This window comes from Periplaneta americana, chromosome 7 (genome assembly GCF_040183065.1).
Source record: "Periplaneta americana isolate PAMFEO1 chromosome 7, P.americana_PAMFEO1_priV1, whole genome shotgun sequence".
Taxonomy (NCBI): domain Eukaryota; kingdom Metazoa; phylum Arthropoda; class Insecta; order Blattodea; family Blattidae; genus Periplaneta; species Periplaneta americana.
The window spans coordinates 131,817,517-131,840,331 of NC_091123.1; the positions used below are offsets into that span (position 1 = coordinate 131,817,517).

Genomic DNA, 22,815 nt, shown 5'->3' on the forward strand with positions numbered 1-22,815 from the left:
AATTCATATTACTCAATTTCTCAAGATTTGGAGAAACTGTATTAGCACAAGCTATGCGAAGAACTGCCGTTAAAAGCTTATCATTTCTCGTTTGAGATTTGTTTATTTTCGTAATAGAAAATAACTGTTCAAATCTATAAGTGGAACCAAATAAATACAAAACTTTCTCACACAGCTTATGCAGATTGGGAAAACGTCCTCTTGGGAATCCGTCATAAAACTGCATAAGACTCGACCTTGAATCATATTTCACTCGCATCTCTCGATCACATCGCAGGTAAATCAATTCACACTATAATGAAGGGGGGACGTTATCAATAATCAGTTGGAATCAGAACATGTAGCAAAAATACGCAAATCCATTTCCAAGCAATCTAAATCGTGGAACCTTGATGTAAATTCCTCTAATAGACCAGATAGAATACATGCGTACATTTCGAAATTATCGTTGTTCAAAATTCTATGCGCTTAGAATGGGAAATGATATATTTCGCCCTTTTGCATTTGACGTATCCATAACAGCAATTTCTCCTTAAAAGCTGCAATTCTATCTGCAAATTGTGTATTAAGAATTTCTTTTCCCTGAAGCCCTAAATTTATCTCATTTAAAAGCTGTAAGATCTGTTACAGCTGCTGGCACACTACAGCGCGCTGCAGCGCTCGCACTTGGAATTCCCCATGCGCACGGAGGGCAAATGACTCAAACGCCCATCGCTGCGCTAGACATAAGGCCGAATGACCTTTTTTCCCCGACTATGAGAGGATTACAACTACATCATCATCAAGAATACAATTAAAATTAAACTTACAATTAATATTAAATTTACAATTACAATAAATCAAAGTACTAAAATATTACGTGATTAATAAAAGCTAGATAATTGATTGTATAAATTAAAAACAAAAAAGAATTAGCTACAGAAGTGCAAATTGAACGTAGAGGAGTCACATTCATCCACCTTCAATAATACTATGAACCGCTCGGCAATACCTTGGTAGGGCTCAGCATTCAATATTGCTTCAAAGAACGGGGGCCCGAATATTAATTTTCATATGGCACGCCAGAATCCAATTTTCAGAGAATGCAGAGAAGTCTCGACTGAATTGTTAAATCACACTCAAAACAGTCAGAGCCGAACAATAAAACCGTGTTCAACTGCAAGCTCCTTGCGTTATTTATATAACAGATCAATCGAGTATTGCTTGGTTATTAATTATATATATATATATATATGACGCTCCACTATGGTGACTTCGTAACTGCTGGCGGGTATGCTCTCTACATCTCCCTGCTGCACGACGGGGCACAACACGTCGCTCCGCTTTCCCTTTACTCATTTCAGTGTGTGCTGACGACCACTGCTCTGAATGCATTTCTGAATTCGCCCATACGTGCTATATGCCCTGCCCATCTCAAACGTCTGGATTTATTGTTCCTAATTATGTCAGGTGAAGAATACAATGCGTGCAGTTCTGCATTATGTATTGGTTATAAATTATTATACCATTATATTATTTAACTTTTCCAGTTTTTGAAAGACTTAAATATTACTATTCAGATATCTCATATTTTTCCATTTGTCATTCATTTTTTAAATATAATTATACATGAGATTAATTACATTTGTTTTCGTTTTGCAGTCGTGGTAAACAGTCACTGAAGATGGAGAAGCATCTTCGAAACATGTCTGACTAAAACTAATATCTTTAACAATTTTATGCTCGACCATGCTGAAATGTAGTAATTATACACCTGGTAGCAGTCCTTTAATGCATGTCATTAAAGTACACCTACTCATTAAAGTACAGGTGTTTTCAGCCAATGACAACTCAGCTTACAGGTGTTCAGCCAATGACAAGTCAGCTTTGTACCGTTATAAAACCGAAAGTATCGATTATTCTCGGATATGCAATCGAAAGAGAATTAGCGAAAAGTCACGGAGGCTGGAAATCCAATACTGTCGCAGAAGGTTATGTTCTGTTACTATAATAATTAGCGCTCATTGTAAATAATATTGAAATAAATTCAATTTGTCATCTTCTTTTTCAATGTCTAATTTAATTTCAATGTTATATCAAAGTTAATATTTAGTTTACTCTGTAGGTTCTTATAGGCTATCAAGGTCAATGTGGACATCTGTTCCTCGGAAAAAAATCAATACTTTCGCGTCTGCGCACATCTCACAATTAACGAGGTATTGCTCAAGGTCAGTTTCATAAACATCCATACTCGCTTCTTAATTACTATCATTATAGGCTCGTTGCATAATGTACTATTATTGTATTTATTAGTGTTCATATAACTGAAATATATAATCATTAATATATCTTATTATTATATTACTTGTTCACTATCGTAGCAGTCAAATTTGAACACATTGTATATAACCACTTATCTGCAAAGTGTACGAAAACCTGGAATAGATTTGTGCTGTGACACTCGTGACAATCTTTATAGTTGTGTATCGCCGGTGTAGCGGTTTAATTATAAAGTTTTCGAACAAGAACACGTTGCTCTTTTTGTCTGCAAGATTGGATTATACAGTCTGTTCGTTTTTCTACTTTGTGCGGGTGTGGTAGGCTATTGCAAACGCTAAGAGTGACCTGGATCCACTGAGTTGTTAACTGTATCAACCCGCTCTATTGAATTAACATTGTGTACCGTATATCACTAATTGGGTAACGTTTCTCCGTGCTGTGGTACAACGTGTACATATTTGCGGGTTCGACCGCTACATTCCGTGACGACACTGGAAATGAAATAATAGCATTCTGGGCGTTAATACACAATAGAAGTTCTGGGCGTTAATAACATAATTTATATTGGCTTTGCTGTACTCACTTGTTTATTTTTTAAATCCCTCTTTCTGTCGTAAATTATGATTGTCGGAACAGATAAGTATCTAAAAAATCATTTTCGTTCCCTAATACACGGGTATTTGCAACGCAGAAGTTCCCGACGTCCTCCGTTGAGTTAAGTGGTGGAGTTTGTACGTCTAGCTAAAATGAAACGCATCCAGGTTCGATTTCCTGGAGGAATATGGATATATACTTCAATACTACAGAGTGATTCAAAAGTTCGGCGACATAGACAAACTCCGTTATCAGTGCAGATAGCGAAAAATGAAAGAGGGGAAGGTTGTTGGAAATATGTAGTTTTCAATCTAATGTGCTTGAATTTTCAACGTAGAATACACTGTTGAGAATATACACTACTACGACACACCCACCAGACTCAAAGCTGCAGAATTAGTGGTTTCTCCGCTATTTTGCATACATAGTGTACCGGGTAAATTATGAAATGACGATGATTGGCAATGCTGCCAATACAAGTTCAGGGAAATCCGCCAGGCAAGTCTGAAATTCCCCTGAATTCTTATGCTGTCAGTGTAAAGTAATGTTTCTTTGCACGGTGAGAAATTAAATATATAGAGTGTTAGTTGGGAGGCCGGAGGTAAAAAGACCTTTAGGGAGGCCGAGACGTAGATGGGAAGATAATGTTAAAATAGACTTGAGGGAGGTGGGATATGATGGTAGAGACTGGATTAATCTTGCTCAGGATAGGGACCAATGGCGGGCTTATGTGAGGGCGGGAATGAACCTCCGTGTTCCTTAATAGCCACTAAGTATAAAGTTTCTAGCGGCTTCCGTTTGCTACGATTTACATGAAACTTTGAAAGAAACTCACCAACCATTACAGAACCAGAACAGTATTCACATCCTTAAAACGAAATCGATTCGAATAAATGTCCCTTTCGACAAATTTCCGTATCGTCTGAAGCCTTACACTCTTCCTGACGTGTATTTGACAGATCCAATAAATCTTACTTGCAGGTCCGCTTTCACTTTTGCGCTATATAAGGCACGTCCATTGAGAAGCAATTTTAACGATCTCTAGACCAATGGATATAAATTTTGGTTTCGTATCCATCTTGTGCAATTTGATCGTATAGATGAATAAAACAACTCTAGTTACGATTAGTTACACAATGTTGGTCACACTGAATTATGTCACAATCAAAGAACGCATTTCTTTATAGTTTATTTGTGGTTTAGTCGTACTTAACCTCAAAACTGTATAGAACACATGTTGCTAGTCCATCTTGAAAAAGACTAATCATGTGGTATTGTTGACTATTGAAGTCACGTGGTGCAGTGTGCAGTGATATATCCGTTTCTTACTAGTACGCCTACGTATAAGCTTAGATCATATATACCCAATTGCTCGGCCTTATAGGCTTTGACGGTAACAACTTTTGTCAGGTTTATTATGCTGCTATCTAATCATGTCATAACTCCCATTTGAATTGCATTAGCGACTGTACTGCCTCTCGTGTTCGTTTACGGCGGACGGGTGGCGATCCTAGCGATTGTTCTCTTCAAAGTGCTACCGATTTTAACATAGGGATGAGTAATCTTTTATATATTATGATCTAGGGTATAAGTGGACCACTTGAAAGAAGATATGATGCACTTCACAAATTTGTATGTCTTTTAAATGTCTAATAATAATATATTAAGATACAAGCTTGGGAAGTGCTTTTTACAAAATCGAGGATAAGTTTGAAAAACGAGTAGAGCGAGTCTTTCAGTTTCAGAGATTTTGTAATACACTTCACAAACGTGTATTTTACATTTTTTGCGCGATCATATTTTTAAAATTGCAAATACAATATATTTTACGTTGAAAATTTAGAGCAATATTATTCCAAAGCCTTCTCAAAACTGCACTGTAATGGTAACTAAGTACGAGTAACAATAAGTGCATTGTAATGGGGTAATATTAAGTATAATTAAATGATTCCACCAATATAACCAAGAGTTATTAATAACTGGTATAACTATTATATTATTAACAATAATTCAATGATGACGAGATATCGTACGAGAAGGTGCGAATCAAGGATTACACACTATCTATTTCAGTATAGTTTTATGTTATGAAGAATTTTTCCCTAGCAACAAGTTTCTGTGTGGGAATTCTAACTTTCAAGTCTAACTACAATAGCTGTAAGTACAACAGAAAAACACGATCGTGCAAAAAAGGCGTTACCTGTAATAACTTAATGTACGTTACTTAACAGCATGGCTATACTGAATCTATACTAATAATAAATCTGTAGCCGAAATTTTTCTGGTAATTTTCGATTTTCCAAAAATAATTGGTCCTAACATATATAATTAACCACCCTGAAACCTAAAATCGCTTTTTTGAAGTTTTTGTTTGTATGTCTGTCTGTCTGTCTGTCTGTCTGTCTGTCTGTCTGTATGTTTGTTACCTTTTCATGCGATAATGGCTGAACGGATTTTGATGAAAATTGGAATATAAATTAAGTTCGTTGTAACTTAGATTTTAGGCTATATGGCATTCGAAATACACTATTTAAAAGGGGGGTTATAAGGAGGCCTGAATTAAATAAATCGAAATATCTCGCTTATTATTGATTTTTGTGGAAAATGTTACATAACAAACGTTTCTTTACAAATGATTTCTGATAAGTTTTATTCTTTGAAAATTTTTGATAGGACTGATATTTAATGAGATAAATGAGTTTTAAAATTAAAATAACTGCCATCTAAGGCGGTGTATTGAAATAAAAAACAAATGACTTCGTCTATAAAGGGCCTTGGACACAACAATCGAAAGCTATGAACGATAGCCTACAGACAATGTTTCTGTGTGTTTATGAAGTAATATCGGAAGCTAAATTAACCGATTTGTATAATTAATTATTATTTTATCATTGGAAAGTGTAGTTTCTCTGGATGGACATAATGCTATATTGTTATTACAGTAACTTGTGAGTGAATTGAGGACAGGTAAGATTGAAATAGCTTATGAACAGAAAACTTGATAGGTTATTCTGTATATTCATTTCCTGTATTTCTGAAAATAATGTTTATGAACATATTCATTTTTATCTCAGAGAATTAACGAACAACGAGAGTGTATTGATTTAGTATGCAGTAATAGTACGTTAGCTTAGCAATTTTTTAGTTTATAATTCAAATTTTAACTATGCTCAATTGAATCGTGTTAAAATACATAAAATATATGCAATGCAAAAAAATTGGGTAATGAGCCAAGCAGATTATGTTGCGCTGTTGTAAAAGCTGTTCGTCCTGAGATTCAAGAGCTCCCACAACAAATTAAAAACTTTCTAATTCGAGTACATCCGTTATCAACACACTTTTTACATAATATAATATAATATATAATATAATATAATATAATATAATATAATATAATATAATATAATATAATATAATATAATATAATATAATATAATATAATATATAATATAATATAATATAATATAATATAATAATAAATCTGTAGCCAAAATTTTTCTGTTAATTTTCGCTTGTCCAAAAATAATTGGTAATAACAATTAAGAAACATGTTAAAGGAATTGTCATTGCACCAAATGAGTGGTCTCTGGATCAAAATGATCGCATTTTAATATTTTAAATACAATTTAAATTAAGTAACATATTAAACGATTTATATTTCTATCAAACACGAATGTTCCCTGGATCAAATGTCCTATTTTAATTATGTAATTACTTTATATTTATTTCTAACGGGTGCAGCGGAGCGCACGTGTACGGCTAGTTCTTAATAAAGCATTTCCCTTCAAATAAAAAAAAAAAATTTTCTCCAACAAACACAGCGTCTTCTAGAAACATTTTAATGTCGTTCTGCGCAATGCTGTTTTACGAGACTTAAAACGCTTGACGCTCTTTATCTCAAATTCTAGTTTTCACAGTTACGTTCTTGTTCAAGAGAACGCCCAAATTATTATAACATACGTATTAAAATTGTGTATAAATGTTTTCAAATTTCATTAAATGTAACTTTTCAAACCGTACGACGTGTAAATTAAATCAAATAACTAACCATTTAGAATGTTAAGACGCCTTTTATATTGAATCCAAAAAATAAAAGTTGATTTTATTATTAGAGTGCTTAGTAAATTATGCGTGCCTTTTGAGTAATAGTTAACGAAACTTCACCCCCTCTCTCTCTCTCTCTCTCTCTCTCTCTCGTATTCGTATTCGTATTCGTATTCGTATTCGTATTTTGCTATTTCCCAAATTATTCTCTTGTGTTTTGTCTATCTAATTTAATTTTATGTATGTAGTAATGAAAGAAAGTGATTTATTTTCGATACACAACATAATTTGTTTGTCAGAAGCGTACGTTCGTGAAGATGTGTTTATTACCTCACTAGAACGCTATGCCTTCCTTTTATAATAAATGAAGCCCATAGAGCGCTGCCGAGTATACAATCCACGTTCTATTGTGATAGCATTCTATGTCGACATCACGTACCTGCCATTTTGTTGTATTTTTTTTTTTTTTTTTTTTTTTTTTACAAACCGAGCTCACTCTGCTTGTTCATTATAAAAGCTGAAAACACAACACGCCAGCAGTCTGAAGGGTTGTTGCTATCAGCGTAGACATCCGCCATATTCTTGCAATAAACACGCTCGTTAACAGCTGAGTAGTCCTATGTTTATAGCGTTGCTATATTTTGTTAAAATAGAGGAAAGTGTAGTTAGTGATTATTGATCATCCCCCCTTCAACATTGCAGAGGAATTAAAGGATATTATTTTAAGGGAAATGTTAAATAATAATAATTGTCCCTATTGTGAATATATACGGAACATTTTTCACCACAATTGTCACAACGTAACACGAAGATTAATTCTCGATATTATGTGGAAAAAATGAAATGAAGTAAAAACTCAATGCTGTATACGTTTTGAAATCTCTGAATTCATTTTATTTTCATTTTAATACAGAATAAAACGAGACACAAGACATATATTTTCGAAGTACAAGCACAGTCTAATATATACAGTCACGAAGCTCAATACGTAGTAAATATGCATCCATAGATAGTTGCTAACCACTAGGATCGCTACTATCGCCTCATTACAGACAATGCGAAATAGTACCTGCAGAGTCTATTGTTTCTAGCACCCTCAGAACTCAAGCTTCGTGACTGTGTATACTAGACTGTGGTACAGGCAGCCTATGTAGATAAAATATTTCGATAAAAGTGCATTAGGCCTATTTATTTCATAATTATTTATTCGTCTGGTAGAGTTAAGGACTTCAGGCCGTTTCTTCTCCTCAACCACAGATAACTATCGTATTACAGACAATATAAAATATAGTGTCATAAACTAACATTGATGAAAAATGATTTCACAAAATAGTAATGACAGAAAAAGACTCAAGTAATGCGTTTAATCCAAGAATATCAGCTACACTGTAGCCACGTCGCTGCTATTTCTTGCAACCAATCACAATACAGCTCGGCTACATTTAAACGTGCGCGTCTTGTCACTGGCCGCGGCGGCAAGCATAAAGAATGGGCAGCAACGCGACCAGCTCATAGCTACGGTTTGTTTACGGCGATCATCGCCGGACGCACATGCCGGCGATTATAAACGCTAGCGATGATCGTCTGGAAGTGGTTTCTTTATCAGCGTACATCGCTGTCAATTTTCATTTCTTTTGCTGTCATAACTCGATTCAACATATCTACATGGCCTTCTCTAAATATCGATTATTGAACATGTGTGCGGCGATGTGCGACCTGAACTAGCTTCAGAAGCAACCTCCAGCGATCTGTGTCGCGTCCTACGATCTACGTTGGCGATCATCGCTGCAAAGAAACCGTGCGCATTCATTTTAACTGGTAGCAACTCCAGGCGACAATCGCCAGCGATGTGCGCCCAGCGATGATCGCCGTAAACAAACCGCAGCTTAAGACTTAAACAAAGAGGAGGAGCCACGCCAAAAATAACAGCGAATTAATTTTGCTATTTGTGTGTAATTACTAGAATTGATATAGTTAACTATAGTCCCGACACTGTTATTTCCGGCGTGACTCCGCCTCTTTGCTTAAGAAAGTGAAGGCTCTATAAAGTCTAGGTAGGTAGTATCATTCGCCATTTTTGTTCTTACGTTGCCGAGCTACCATACGAGGAATCTATTTGCAACACCGTTAAACATTATCATGTCGTAACTCCTATGATAATAAATCAAATACAATGTAATTCAGCAAATAATTGAGCGGCAAATAACGTCTTTGTGTGCTTTCTGCGAACGCCAACTAAAGAGCTAAAATGGCGGGGGATTATATTATTTATCGAGCCTTAAGAAATGAATCAGCGAATCACAAGACGCACACGTTTAAATGTAGCCGACCTGCAACGCGATTGGCTGCCGGAATTTAGAGCGACGGGACTAATACTGAATACTACAGTATTATTTACTTCTTATAGTTCAACTTTTAGAAATGTAACTGCATCAAGAACTCATAAAAGACTATGTAGAAATAATGTTGTTTCTAACAATGTTTCAAGAAATGAAAGAAATAAAATTATAGACGGTATTACATATTACGTTATTAGTCTAATGAACGAAATGTGTCATCATCATCATTATTATTATTATCATCGTCGTCATCATCATCATCATCATCATCATCATCATCATCATCATCATCATCATCATCATCTTCATCTTAAGTATCAGCATTTTATTGTGGTTTTCAATCTCTATCAAGCAGCAGTTGCTGCTACAAGCCATTAGTTTTTAAATTATGTATTTGGTACTGAAAATTACAAGTAACGTTTGGTTTGTTATTCAAAATCGCATATATAATATCTTTTGTTGTGAAATAATTTTATTGCATTTATTAGAAAGGTGAAGAAAAGTGTAAAGAATTAATGTAACTCGATTTTATTTAAATTTACTTTTGTTCAGCCGTATCTTTCAGTCACTGCTACCTGCAGAGCAATATACACTGCAGTTAGGTTGCACGCGAAGTAATCGAAGTTCGTTCACGTGCTGTTTCTTATACATCCCTCTACAGCTTGCATAACTATTTATTTATTTACTTATTTATTTAATTAATTTATTTATATATGTATTATTTATTTAATTATTTATTTATGTCTATAACAGGGCAAAGCACCAATTACAATAGACAGTACAAACATTTGCTTAAAACGATGAAAGAGTAATGGAACGGAGAAAAATTCTCTCCGGCGCCGGGATTTGAACCCGGGTTTTCAGCTCTACGTGTTGATGCTTTTTCCACTAAGCAACACCGGATACCACCCCGGTGTCGGACAGAATCGTCTCAGATTGAGCTCCAACTCTTGGGTTCCCTCTAGTGGCCGCCCTCTGCACTACGTCATAGATGTCTATGAACGTAGGACCGAAGTCCACACATGTGCTGAGGTGCACTCGTTATGAGTGACTAGTTGGCCGGGATCCGGCGGAATAAGCGCCGTCTTAAATCACGAAGTGATTTACGCATATCATATATATTATTTTAAAGCATCAGCACGTAGAGCTGAAAACCCGGGTTCAAATCCCGGCGCCGGAGAGAATTTTTCTCCGTTCCATTACTCTTTCATCGTATGATGACGCAGAATATCTGCATGGAAATATCATATGTACTTCGGTACATTAAAATAATTTGCTTAAAACATAAAAAATGAAGATAACTTGAAAAAAATGATAAAACAGGTACAAATGCAAGCTACGGTTATAAAAACAAATTAAAAATACGTACACAAATAAAATACAGATATAGATATAAATGAAAAAATACAAAATAAAAAAAATAAAAATAGATAAATATAGGTATCATAACCAAAAGATGTAAATGTAGCTATAAATGGCAAGTACAAAGTAACAAATAGATAGCAATACTATTTAATATATTAATCAGAAAATATTTATATTCCATGTAAGAAATGCTGAGATCCACATCCCATGTTTTACGCATTTCATTGAATTCTGAACACATTATTAATACTGGTGAATATTTATGTGTTCTTTAACAGCAGGATCAAAACGGGGAAAAATTTAGATAATTCAGGAAAAAATAAAGCTGAATATGCTATGACATGAATGAAATGGATATGTATATATTTTTAAATTTGTAAGACTTTGTCCGCTTTACTACTCTCAGAAAGTGATATTATTAATTATTATTATTATTATTATTATTATTATTATTATATGTCAGATTACCTTAACTAGTAGAAGTTAAATTGCATTCTGTGAATTCATACCAGCATGTATTTTTCTATTAATTTTTGGCTTATGGTGGCATATTTTATAGTTATTTACTGAAATATCCACCACATTAACCACATGCTTCTTCGTGTGTGATTTTCTATTATACGAGTACATAATTTTCTCCCCACTTTTCTTTTTCAGAATAAATAACTCTTTTTTTCTTCTCTTCCTTTACGTTAAGCAATATTTTTACAATTGTTGTAGTAAAAGGGGGTTAAAATTTTCGACGCGTTATGGGATTTCCGTGAAAAATATTGCTGGTTTCTCTGATTCGTAGAATTTGATAGAATGCTGCATTGACGACCGTGCAGAGCGTGTGTACGACAGGTGTCACTTAATACAGAGGTTATAGTGGGTTCGCAGATTCTCAGAAATTTCCAACTGTTAGCTGTGCAAGGAAATTCAATTTCCGCAAAGCCTTCAGTACAAAGCGATCGTTTTAGTTTAACTAAACTTTTACTGACGAAGAACTGATGGTTTTAATCAGTGAACATCAGGCGTTTTCAAAGTTGTATGTATGTAATGTATGTATGTGTGTGTTTTTTTGTGTATTTTTCGAGCAGCATGTTCCATTACAAATGGAAGTAATACTACATGCCTATGTTTACCTTCAAGTACATTATCGATTTACATTATATATTATTATGTTGCTATTCTAGGTTAAGTATGGCTAATTATTAATGTAGTTCATCTACAATGTGTAACTGTCAAGATAATATTGCTACTTCTTAGTGTAACTTATTTTCCTATTGCTAACCTATGAAGTACCAGCACTAGAATCCATTTACATATTCTAGCATTTAAATATTTACAGTATTTACATATTTACTATCTTTTTGACGAGCCTGTTTTCAAGTAAATTGTACCTTTTAACATTCTAGCTTATTTACAGAATATAATTAACCTATTTTCGACCCTTATCACTTAATTCTGACTTTTAACCTCTTTATCTTCACAAATGACTTATCCTTATATACAAGCCCGCTTATTGTAGTTGTTCAAAGTCTATACTATTTGCAAACTTTATAAAATATTTTACATAACTTTTCACAAGTTTTGTCTTCTCCACAGGCCACTTCCCACCACATTTATACGGGTATTACAAACTTTCAGGGATGATGGCGAAGGGCACATGTATCAATTTGAAATAAGGAACCACGATCCGGAAATGACTGAGTCGAAAGTTATAAGTAAAAATAGTTGTGTGGAAATGGAATTGTAATTTGGCACCACGTGCCCTCTTTCCCTTAACCTTTGGAACAGTCATGTGGAAAAATGGTATGGGCCGGATGTCTCTTACGTGGGTACTTCGCCCGATACAATCTGTGAGCTTGTCTACTGTTCCCATTGGCTCATCCGTATTCGAAAATCAGGTATGCTTATTCCGCTCTCGTGTACTCCTCCATTTCACTAGGACTGATTGACTGGACACTGCAACTTGTACACATTTCACTGCTGTCTACAGACGTGCATATCAGGACCGACCATGTCCGTTACACATTACGCTATCTGCATTGCTTTAGTGTAGTTTCCTGTCCCCATCCCTCAGACAGCGCATTGAATGGAATAAAGTAAGTAGACAACATAAACAACGTCAGATGATACAGTATGTGCAAGATGTACAGATAAATACACATAAATAAGGTGTACAGAGAAATAAAATTATTTAATTTCCACACAACTAGTTTTGCTTGTAACTTTCGATTCGGTCATTTCCGGACCAGGGTTCCTTATCTCAAATTGATACATGTGCCCTTCGCCAACATCCCTGAAAGTTTGTAACACCACCTCTGAAACACTCTGTATATAGAATGGATTAGTGTTCCTCTTTCTTGTCCTAATTTCAGTTCATACCAGTTAAATTCAGTTCAGTTCATTCCAGTTCAGTTCATTAACGTTAAATTCAGTTCAATTTATTCAAGTGAAGTTCAGTTCATTCAATTTGAGTTCAGTTCATTCAAGTAAGTTTAGTTCATTGCAGTCAAGTAAGTTTAGTTCAGTGCAGTTCATTTCGGTGCACTCAAGTCAATTCAATGCAGCGAAGTTAGATCACTTTAGTACAGTTAAGTCGGCAAGTTGACTTCAATCCAACCAAATCGTTTGAATTTAGTCCCGTTGATTCAGCAAACCCATCGTTAGGTGAATATGCTCAGTTCATGTTTCTTACATGACAACTGACAAATGCCGGCTGACAACTTTGCTCAACGATAGCGAGTTAAACTCAGGCGTGGGTTGGAATAGTTTACTGCTTGGACCCATTACCTAGTTGAAGTTTTCCGAGGGTTTTTCCCCAAATGTAAGGTGTCATGCAATGCCATGATGACTCCTTGGATTCATCTTGCATAATACCATCTCGTATCAGCAGTTCTACCGATAAGCACATACACTTCCGGTGCTTCGGTATGTTTGGAGCATTGGAAAGTATTCTTCTTCTTCTTCTTCTTCTTCTTCTTCTTCTTTCATTAGGATCAAATCCTGTTGGTTTTCAATTGCTGTCGCTATTCCCCGAGGCAGGTGACCAGCTTTCCAGCTATCTTTTCGGAGGTCGTCCCAGCGGTCTGGTGGTGTCAGGTTTTTCCTTCATGGCGATTTTAAGTAGACGATCATTTTGCATCCTCAAAGTATGATCTCTCCATTCTTTTCTTCTCTTTTTAACCCACTTAGTAACATCTTGTATTCCACATTTGTTTCGGATTTCTTCATTTGTTTTCCTGTCATATAGACTGTAACCTGAAATACTTCGTAATATTCGCATTTCTACTGTTGTCATCATTTGTTGAGTCCTTTTTGTTTCTGCCCTTGTTTCTGTAGCATATGTTAATATCGGTCTCACACATGTTTTATATATACTAATTTTACTTTCAACATTCATATTTTTATTTCTCCAAATTATGTCCTTCAAGAAACCCGATATAGGCCTTAACTGATGCTTTTGTTGCTTGTTCCTTTACTTCTTTTATTAAATTTTTGTTACTTGTGATTTTTGATCCAAGGTAGTTGAAGGTCATTACTTGTTCTATACTTTTGTTATATACAGCCAGTTTACATCTAAGTGGTTGTTTTGAGATTGTTAGTGATTTTGTTTTTTTGTTAGAGATTATCATATTGAATCGTTGAGCTATTATTTCGAATTTGTACAGCATCCTCTGTAGATCATCTTCATTTTCCGCCAATAGTACTACATCGTCTGCGAAACATATTATTTGTATGTCTTCCTTTCCTAATCTACAACCCCTGTTTGTTTTCTTGGTTTCTTTTATTATTTCGTCCATGATGACACTAAATACAATGGGACTAAGGCTATCTCCTTGTCTAATTCCTGTCTCTAGTGGTATTCTTTCTGTCAGCTGACCATTTATTATAATTTTTGTGGTGGTGTTCGTGTTTAATTCATTAATGATTTTTATTATATTATTTTTACCTCTTTTTCTTGTAATATTCTTACCAAATCATTCATTTTTACTCTATCGAATGCTTGTTCTAAATCGATAAAGCATAAATACGCAGGTTTATTATATTCGATAGCTCTTTCGGCAATTATCAGGAATTCCGTTTTCATAAAGTCTGAATCAGTATAGGCGTACCTATGGGTTAGTAACTACAGTCATTACAATAACTAGTGCCAAAGTACTCACCGACATCTCGGAGGAGGGGTGGTCCACAAACGTCAGCTCTGACTCCTCTCCGTCGAGCAGCACACAAACTGACTTCTCCCCGAACTCGTCGTCTGTAAGAAACAATTGGCCTTCGTTAGCTCAGTGGGTATAGACTTTCAAAAAACAGAACTCGGACAATACAGGGACGGGAGTTCTACTGATTTAACATCACTGCCTCTTGTTACATAGTCCGACAGCAATAGTACTACGGATGTTCTGTTATCACTGCTTACCGCACACAGTGTGACTTTGTGTTCTTTTGTGCCTCGAAAAAAGAAGATACAAGTAAATATGGTTGTATTTAACAAAGAAACATTTAAGTTCCTTCAGACGAGGTCCCTTTACAATATTATTTGTCTATATTTTGTCATGCTCAGCCTATCTCTGTTGCGAATCATCTACTGAATTTTTGTAATTCGGTCAATAAATAGATGGATGGATTTATTGAGTAATATTATACATACAGATGTTATATTAACGTAATTTTCTCTAAAATCCAATGCACGGGTCTTCTGACCTAAAACAAGTCCTACTTTGTAGGTTTCACTCCCCTCACCTATGATAGTACTATGGATGTTCTGTTATCCAACCACTCTCTAAAAGAACACACATATTAAATGAAAATGGCACAACAAAACACATTATATAATATATCCTAACCTAAAACAGTCATAAAAGTGTATAAGTGAGTAGTTACCATTATCCCTTCGTCAGTTCGCATCACAAGCTTCCCCAGCTGCACTTCTAAGCTGTCTCACCTTCAAGAGAAACAATCCAGTCTTTTGTTCGAATTCTCTATTCCCCATGAGGTCAAGATATGCAAGCGAACTCCTATTCTGACTTAGCATCGAGGGTGGTAGATATTTTCTCCGTACTTCAGGCCTGGGCATCGGGAGCGGAACTAGACTCTAAACGGGGACGCTTAATATTCATCCGTCACTGAATCAACGCTGCGCGGTGTTCGGCGGGGAAGAAAGGGGATGAAGAGAAGCATATGGCTCCCCGTGAGAGAGTAGAATCCGCTCTTGCTGCCCAGCTCTGCCGTACTTGTTCCAATTCGACACACTGTAATAAAATGTTTATAGGAGTCCTTTTTTCTGCACAGTGGACAAAGGCGCTCTCCTTCTTCGTTGATAATTTTATTACCCTTCCATGCCCCCAATCTTAGCCACGCTAAACCTGCTCTACTGTCTATATTACAAGAATTTATGTAGTCACACCTCCCCCAGTTAAGCATGAGATCTGATTGTAAATGTAGTGAGGACTTTCCGAACATTGGAGCTCAGTCTCTTTCCTCTCGATATCAATTAATCGCATCTTCACATTACGCCATACATACATCCTGTTATTATCACCTCTATCCCACACCCATCCCATTCCTATATGATGCAGCCCTCTCTGCAGTTTATAAACCCACGCCTTTTCCCAACCCTCACTTTGTTGAACTTTGTAACAAATCGACCGTAGAAGCGACTGATCCCCAAATATAATTTTTAATCAGTTTTGTATCGCCCTAACTTTTATAAGAATTACTTCGTTTTGAAGTCCAAGCTCCTTTAGCACCCCGCAATTAGCTGTACTTCTGCCAATTCCAAGTATTCATTTCAGGAAGTAACTTAACGGCCAGATTTCTAATCCTGGTAAGTCCTATGAGATTTGTGATATCCTCCTGAGACATTTGTTGTTTTATTTTTCAAATTCAGTATAAGTCTACACTTAAAAAATGTCATTGACATGACGAAAAATACTGAATAAATTCTATAGATTACAGTTAGGGCACAAATGCAGGTATATTATATTATACTTCGGGTCTCTGCACATACATCTTATATCATAATCATGTATGAAGTATGGTATAGTGTACTAAACTCTCAGGACTCAGGAGGTAGGCCTATACAAAGTGGAAGGGAACTGATGTACCAAAATTTAAGAGGTGATTCTATATTACAGTCACATAATCATGACACAAGACGAAATAATAATTCAACACTAGTAGAACTTAAATGTTTCACACCTGCTGCTCTAAAGCATAGCATTAATTTTGGCCCTCGGTTGTATAATTCTTTAGCTAAATTACACCCAGAACTTCTAACATGTAACCCACTAACATATAACAGGACAATTAGAAACGTGTTAATGTCTTCAGTTTGATTAAATAAGTTTATAGCCTATGTGTATGAATTAATCAGCCTATATTATATTTGTTTTTATTTTATTTTATTGGGTTATTTTACGACGCTGTATCAACATCTGAGGTTATTTAGCGTCTGAATGATATGAAGGTGATAATGCCAGTGAAATGAGTCCGGGGTCCAACACTGAAAGTTACCCAGCATTTGGTCGTATTGGGTTGAGGGAAAACCCCGGAAAATACCTCAACCAGGTAAATTGCCCCGACCGGGATTCGAACCTGGCCCACCTGGTTTCGCGGCTAGATGCGCTGACCGTTACTCCATAGGTGTGGACCTATTATATTTGTATTCTATAATTTTGGAATATATATAATTTTCATAAATTGACCTACTTTATTCATGTACGATATTATTCTTCTCTATGTTAAAATTGTATTATTTAATTTCATTGCAGCTGTAATTTTAATTTTAGTTCCTATTTTACTTTATTTAATTTTTTATATTGCACTTATATTAATATATTATATTATATAATTTCACTGTAGCTGTAATTTTAATTTTAGTTCCTATTTTATTTTATTTTGTATATTCTCTTATAGGCCTATCAATAATATATCTGAACTGCGACCGAACACGAGCGCTGCTCATTCGGTCCTCAAAGTTTGTTAATATTACTGTATCTTCTTTTTTATATATATATTGTATTCTTTTATTTATATTTCTATTGTTTTAATTATATTCTGTAGTATGTATATTTAAATTTAAATAAATATGTTAAATATAACAAAACTTTCATTAAATTTTTCCTTCGAAAGAACCGTTAAGCAGGAAAAAATAACCTTTGCCCAACGTTTGCAGCAAATATTGCGGTAACGGTCCGAGACAAATGGCTGATTGCTATGCAATCATATAAGTAAAAATAATCTGAATGGTTAGTGTCTTGAGTATTTTTTTTAGTTAATGCGTTTAGCCATTAATTTAAATCGAATAATTACGAAAATCGTCAAAATAAATCTTGCAACGTAGCGCACTATCACGTGTCTCTGACTGAGTACAGCAGGAGGGGAGGGGAACGTAAGAGATGGGTGGGTGTGCTTGCTGGAGTTACTGCAGTAGCCGTGATGTTGCAAAATGTTTCATAGAAACATAACGGTTTCCTCTAAAACGGTGAATATTAGAGAAAAAAAACTTGTTTAGATTTTTCAAACCTCTCCTCATGATCTATTACCAGTTTGGTACAGTGGTTACCTTTCAGACTATATAAAAACGTTCTTGTGTGGTATACTTCTCGTGCATCCCTCTATAATTTCCTCTCTACCATAATTCCATAATGATAATATCAGCAATAAAATCATGTTAACCATTCTGAATGGGATTGAAAAAGGATGCTAAATAAAGAATTAGATCCGTATTTATTTTCATATTAGTTGGTCTAGTTATCGATTCGTCCAGCTAACATCGCATAATGACAGTGGATCAATTCAACAGGCAGCTGTCTGCTGAGAGAAATGTCATTAGATTGTGTGTGTCCATACAACGAATAATTGATTTACCTTTATATTTCAAAACGAACAGCCATATAATGTAACAGAGAATAATGAACTGTGAAACAGAGTCTATGAAGTTTGATTTAATTCTTTACATCTGATTCGATGACACGCGTTATTTCAGGTCCAACGTACCTGATTCTGTGTTTGTAATATTGATACACAGGGACTAGCACTGATTGTATTCCGTGGGGATTACATCAGCTCTCTGAATCGTATTTTGATTAGCTAGCCCTTCACTTCTATCGTCACAGGGGCTCTATTTATGCAAACCCAATCCAGTTTCATTTATGAAACACTTTATCGAAGGACGATTTAATACGTGTACTGTGATTTTGGAGTCCACACTTGTTTTTAACAATACTATGACTACTATTTTCTGTAGTAAGTCTATTCTTGATGTATGAGTAGTTTGTAACTTGCAGATATTATAGTTTTATGCTATAAAAGTTGCGGTATATTTAAGGGAGGAATGGAATGGAATAGAATTTTATGTTATTCAAAGTTACGAAATCTTTCCACGCCGACCAAATGCTATTTCGAGAATGATGAGCGAGACTCGAAGCGCACGAGAATGACGAGACGAGACTCAAAAGACAAATGCAACGAACACAGCGAGCGAGAGCGGCAGTTAGTTTTGTTCATCTCTACTAGATATTCTATCCTTGGTTATTTTAGTTTTCTTTACAATTAAAATTATTATTTCATAATTATATATTGATTCTTTTTTTCATGTTTATTCGTTGGGTTCGTGGTTGATCCCAGCTATAGAACACATCTTGATTTTCTAGTTAGAATTATTTTGCAGTGTACTTTTTAAAAGTGGACAAATGAAACAAATACAGCATAAACTGCCATGTAGCTTATGGGTAAAATGTTGTAGGTTCAAGAGTAATTATTTGTATTTGTGAAATTAGCTTCAAATTTTTTCTGCTGTACCGTTTTAATTAATTAATTAAACATAACACTTGATGCAATAATTTTCTTTTTGTGTTTTATTTCAAGGAAAGTGAATGTGTTGTCTGATAGTTATTTAAAAAGTAAAGACACATACAGAATAAATAATCTGTTATTAAACTAATTAAATTAATTAATTAATTCATTCATTGTTTAAACATACCGGTAGTGAATAATTCTAGGTGCAATAACAACTTTCAGTTTACTTATACTGCGTATAAAATGCTTTAAGCTATAAAATATCCTAATTACTACTGTTTTTTTTACTACTCGACACTACAGCCCTATGTGAATTTTGGCCTCCTTCACACTCAGTCCCCATTATCTTCTATTTCCAATCTTTTCTCGCCATCTCCTCACGTTCATAATTTTCAGACCTTCCTTCACATTATCCTTCCATCGTATTCTAGGTCTTCCTCTCTTCCTTGTTGAATAACATCTTGGTTTAAACATTTTTAGAGGTATTCTATTCTCATCCATTTCTTTCTAGGTGACCTAGCCATTGCAGCCTTGGTGATTTTATAAATCTTACTATATCTTCTCCTTTAATAAGTTGATTGATTTCCTCATTATATCGAATTCTTCACATGCCGTTATCCAAAACAGGTCCATAAATTTTTCTCATTATTTTACGCTCAAATTTCCTTAAAGAATCTTGATCTGATTTTATCAGTGTCCAATTTTCTGCGCCATACGTAACAATTGACCTTATTAATGTTTTATATATCTATATTTTATCGGTCGGTATTTTACTTTTCAGTAATTTCAGATTTGCAAAATATGCTTTATTCCCTTCTTGAATCCGGTCTTTTATTGTGGCACTCATTTTGATTTCATTATATTCCCCAGATAGCGGACTTTTGCTACTCCCTTCAATACTTTCTGTTTAATCAGCAAATCACGGAGTTCTTTTTTTTCTTCTGAGGCTGATACTATCATATATTTTATCTTTTCTGGCTTATGTTAACTCTCAGTTCCACTTTTTCTGCATTAAAATACCCTAATTATTAACAACAAAGTTTCTGGGTTCAAAAAGACCCCAGATTAAGTAGTACGAAATTCTAGAGCAGCTGAGTTGCGAGGGTTAACGTAACACAAACAGAGATACAAACAGTTTATTCATTGCCTGGAAACTCAAAGACAAACAGGTGGAAAATTTATAGGAAATAACTTTTGAGGCGATATACTAGAGAAGATGAATTTCTTCTTTCATCTATCTCACATCAGAAATATTGAACTAACGATGCAAGACTAGCAGAAGCATCAAGTCTGATTTGAAATATCTAAATGCTTGAAAATGTTAAACGCCTATTCTAATTTACTGATTAATATGTAGGATATTTAAATGAACATTACTGATGTGAGATAAATAACAGAGTTTTGTTTATGTAAAATCTTGCTGGTTGAAAGCAGTTAGAAACAGTTGCAACTGGAGTTGTATAATCTGTTTAATTTTCTGCAATGTTTTGTTAGTTTTCTTTCTGACGGTTGAACAACACAGACGTGGACTGTATGTCACTCCCCGACTCTCATATAAATACGTCTTCGCTTTGTGAATTGAATATGCATGAAGGACTTGGCTGTGCAAGCCAGCATTATATTTTCACGCCACTGTGCTGCGCTCGTGTTCCTCTTGGATAACTCAGCTTAATCCGGATCATTGATTATCTTTCTCTCTGGCTCATCACAGATACACTTGAGCAAAAATTATGTTTTAGTGTTATACAGAACTTTCTAGGCCAGTCTGACGTAAGAAGAGGAACTACGGGAACTATATTAACATTGAGAAATTGAGAAATTAGACTTATTAGGAATCAAATGTAATGCTTTAAACTTAATAAAATCGTATCTTAACGACAGAATTCAAATAACGAAAATTGACAGTTATTCAAGTGGACCTTTAATTATTAATATAGGTGTTCCCCAAGGCACAGTTCTGGGCCCTATTCTATTTTTAATATATATTAATGACTTTTTTTAAAAATTGACTTACAACAATACAATGGTGTTCACTATTCAAACGTCCGATTATTATTAAAGAGTCCTCTGAAGTTAAGTATTTAGGCATAATTTTCGATAATCATTTAAAATAGAACCAACACATAATTACCTTTGTGCTAAATTACGTAAAATAGTATATTATTTTGTTTTGTTGAGGAATTAATTGTCAATAAGTTTATTACGTACAATATATTTAACTTTATTTCAATCGGTAATTATGTATGGAATTATAGGATGGGATAGCTCATTTAAATCCAATTTTAATCCACTTTATTTATTACAGAAGAAAATAATTAAAATATGTCTTCATAAACCTATTGATTTTCCATCTCAAAATTTGTTTCTAGACTTTAATGTACTTAACTTAAGACAAATTTATTATATTGTATTAATAAAATTCATACATAAAAATCGAAATAATTTTGAATTGTATTCTCATAGTTATGAAACAAAAGGTATGAATTCTTTAAGATTGTTTGAACCAAAATGCAACACTGTTACAGTATTTAATCATAGTAGTAATTTAGGCCCAAGAATATATAACAAATTTATATTTAAATATCCTAATCTTGTCTATTCGAATAGTCCTAGTATTAAATTTAAAAAGTTACGTATGGATTTTATAAAAATTGAAAAATTGTAAATTTAAATTTATATACTATAATTGCAAATTGTATTGTATAATTATTAATTTCAATTCAGGAATCCGCCCCTGAGCACGAGTTCTACTCTTTCAGGGGCGAGCTAAAGTTTCTTTGTATATTTTATATTTTATGTTACAATTATTAGCAATAAATAAATAAATAAATAAATAAATAAATAAATAAATAAATAAATAAATAAATTAGACTATGTACTTGCCACAACGCCGACAACATATCTAAGAATTATGTTGTTTCAATGTTGTCGGTGCACTATAAAGTGAGACGTTTAGTTAAAAAAGCTGCGACATCAATTTTTTTTTCACGAAATTGTTTTTGATTATGCTTTGTCCATCCCTAATCCACCGCTGTGGAGTAACGATTAGCATATCTGACCATGAAACGAGTGGGCCCGGCTTAAAATCGTGGTTAGTTTAAGTTAGAATAATCCTAGTTGAGTTTTTACTGCGTTTTCCCTGAACCCAGTAAGAGCAAATGCTGACTTAATCTCGGCGCTGGATCGTGCGCTCATTTAGTTGGCATTCATTTCATTTCACTCAGACGCTAGATAACTATCGAAATTGATAAAGCGTCGTAAAATAAACCATAAGAGTAGGTAAATGAAAGAAACACTTTAATTTTTATTTTATGCAATTCTAGCATTAAAACACGCTTGTCATGACGCTATAAATCGTGCACAAATGATCTAATTCTGGCACTGGTGCCAGAAAAGGTTACCTAGCAACTAGTATTCCATGACGTCA

General features: G+C 34.5%; 1 protein-coding gene across 2 annotated transcripts in view; it reads right to left on the reverse strand.

Moving 5' to 3' along the window:
* Window positions 1–22,815, reverse strand: part of LOC138703454 (uncharacterized) — a 391,108-nt gene that overhangs the window by 56,590 nt on the left and 311,703 nt on the right. For both annotated transcript variants that reach the window (XM_069831320.1, XM_069831319.1), the window contains one exon: window positions 14,753–14,844. In XM_069831320.1, the coding sequence (XP_069687421.1) occupies window positions 14,753–14,844 (92 nt within the window). The remainder of the gene's footprint in view (window positions 1–14,752; window positions 14,845–22,815) is intronic.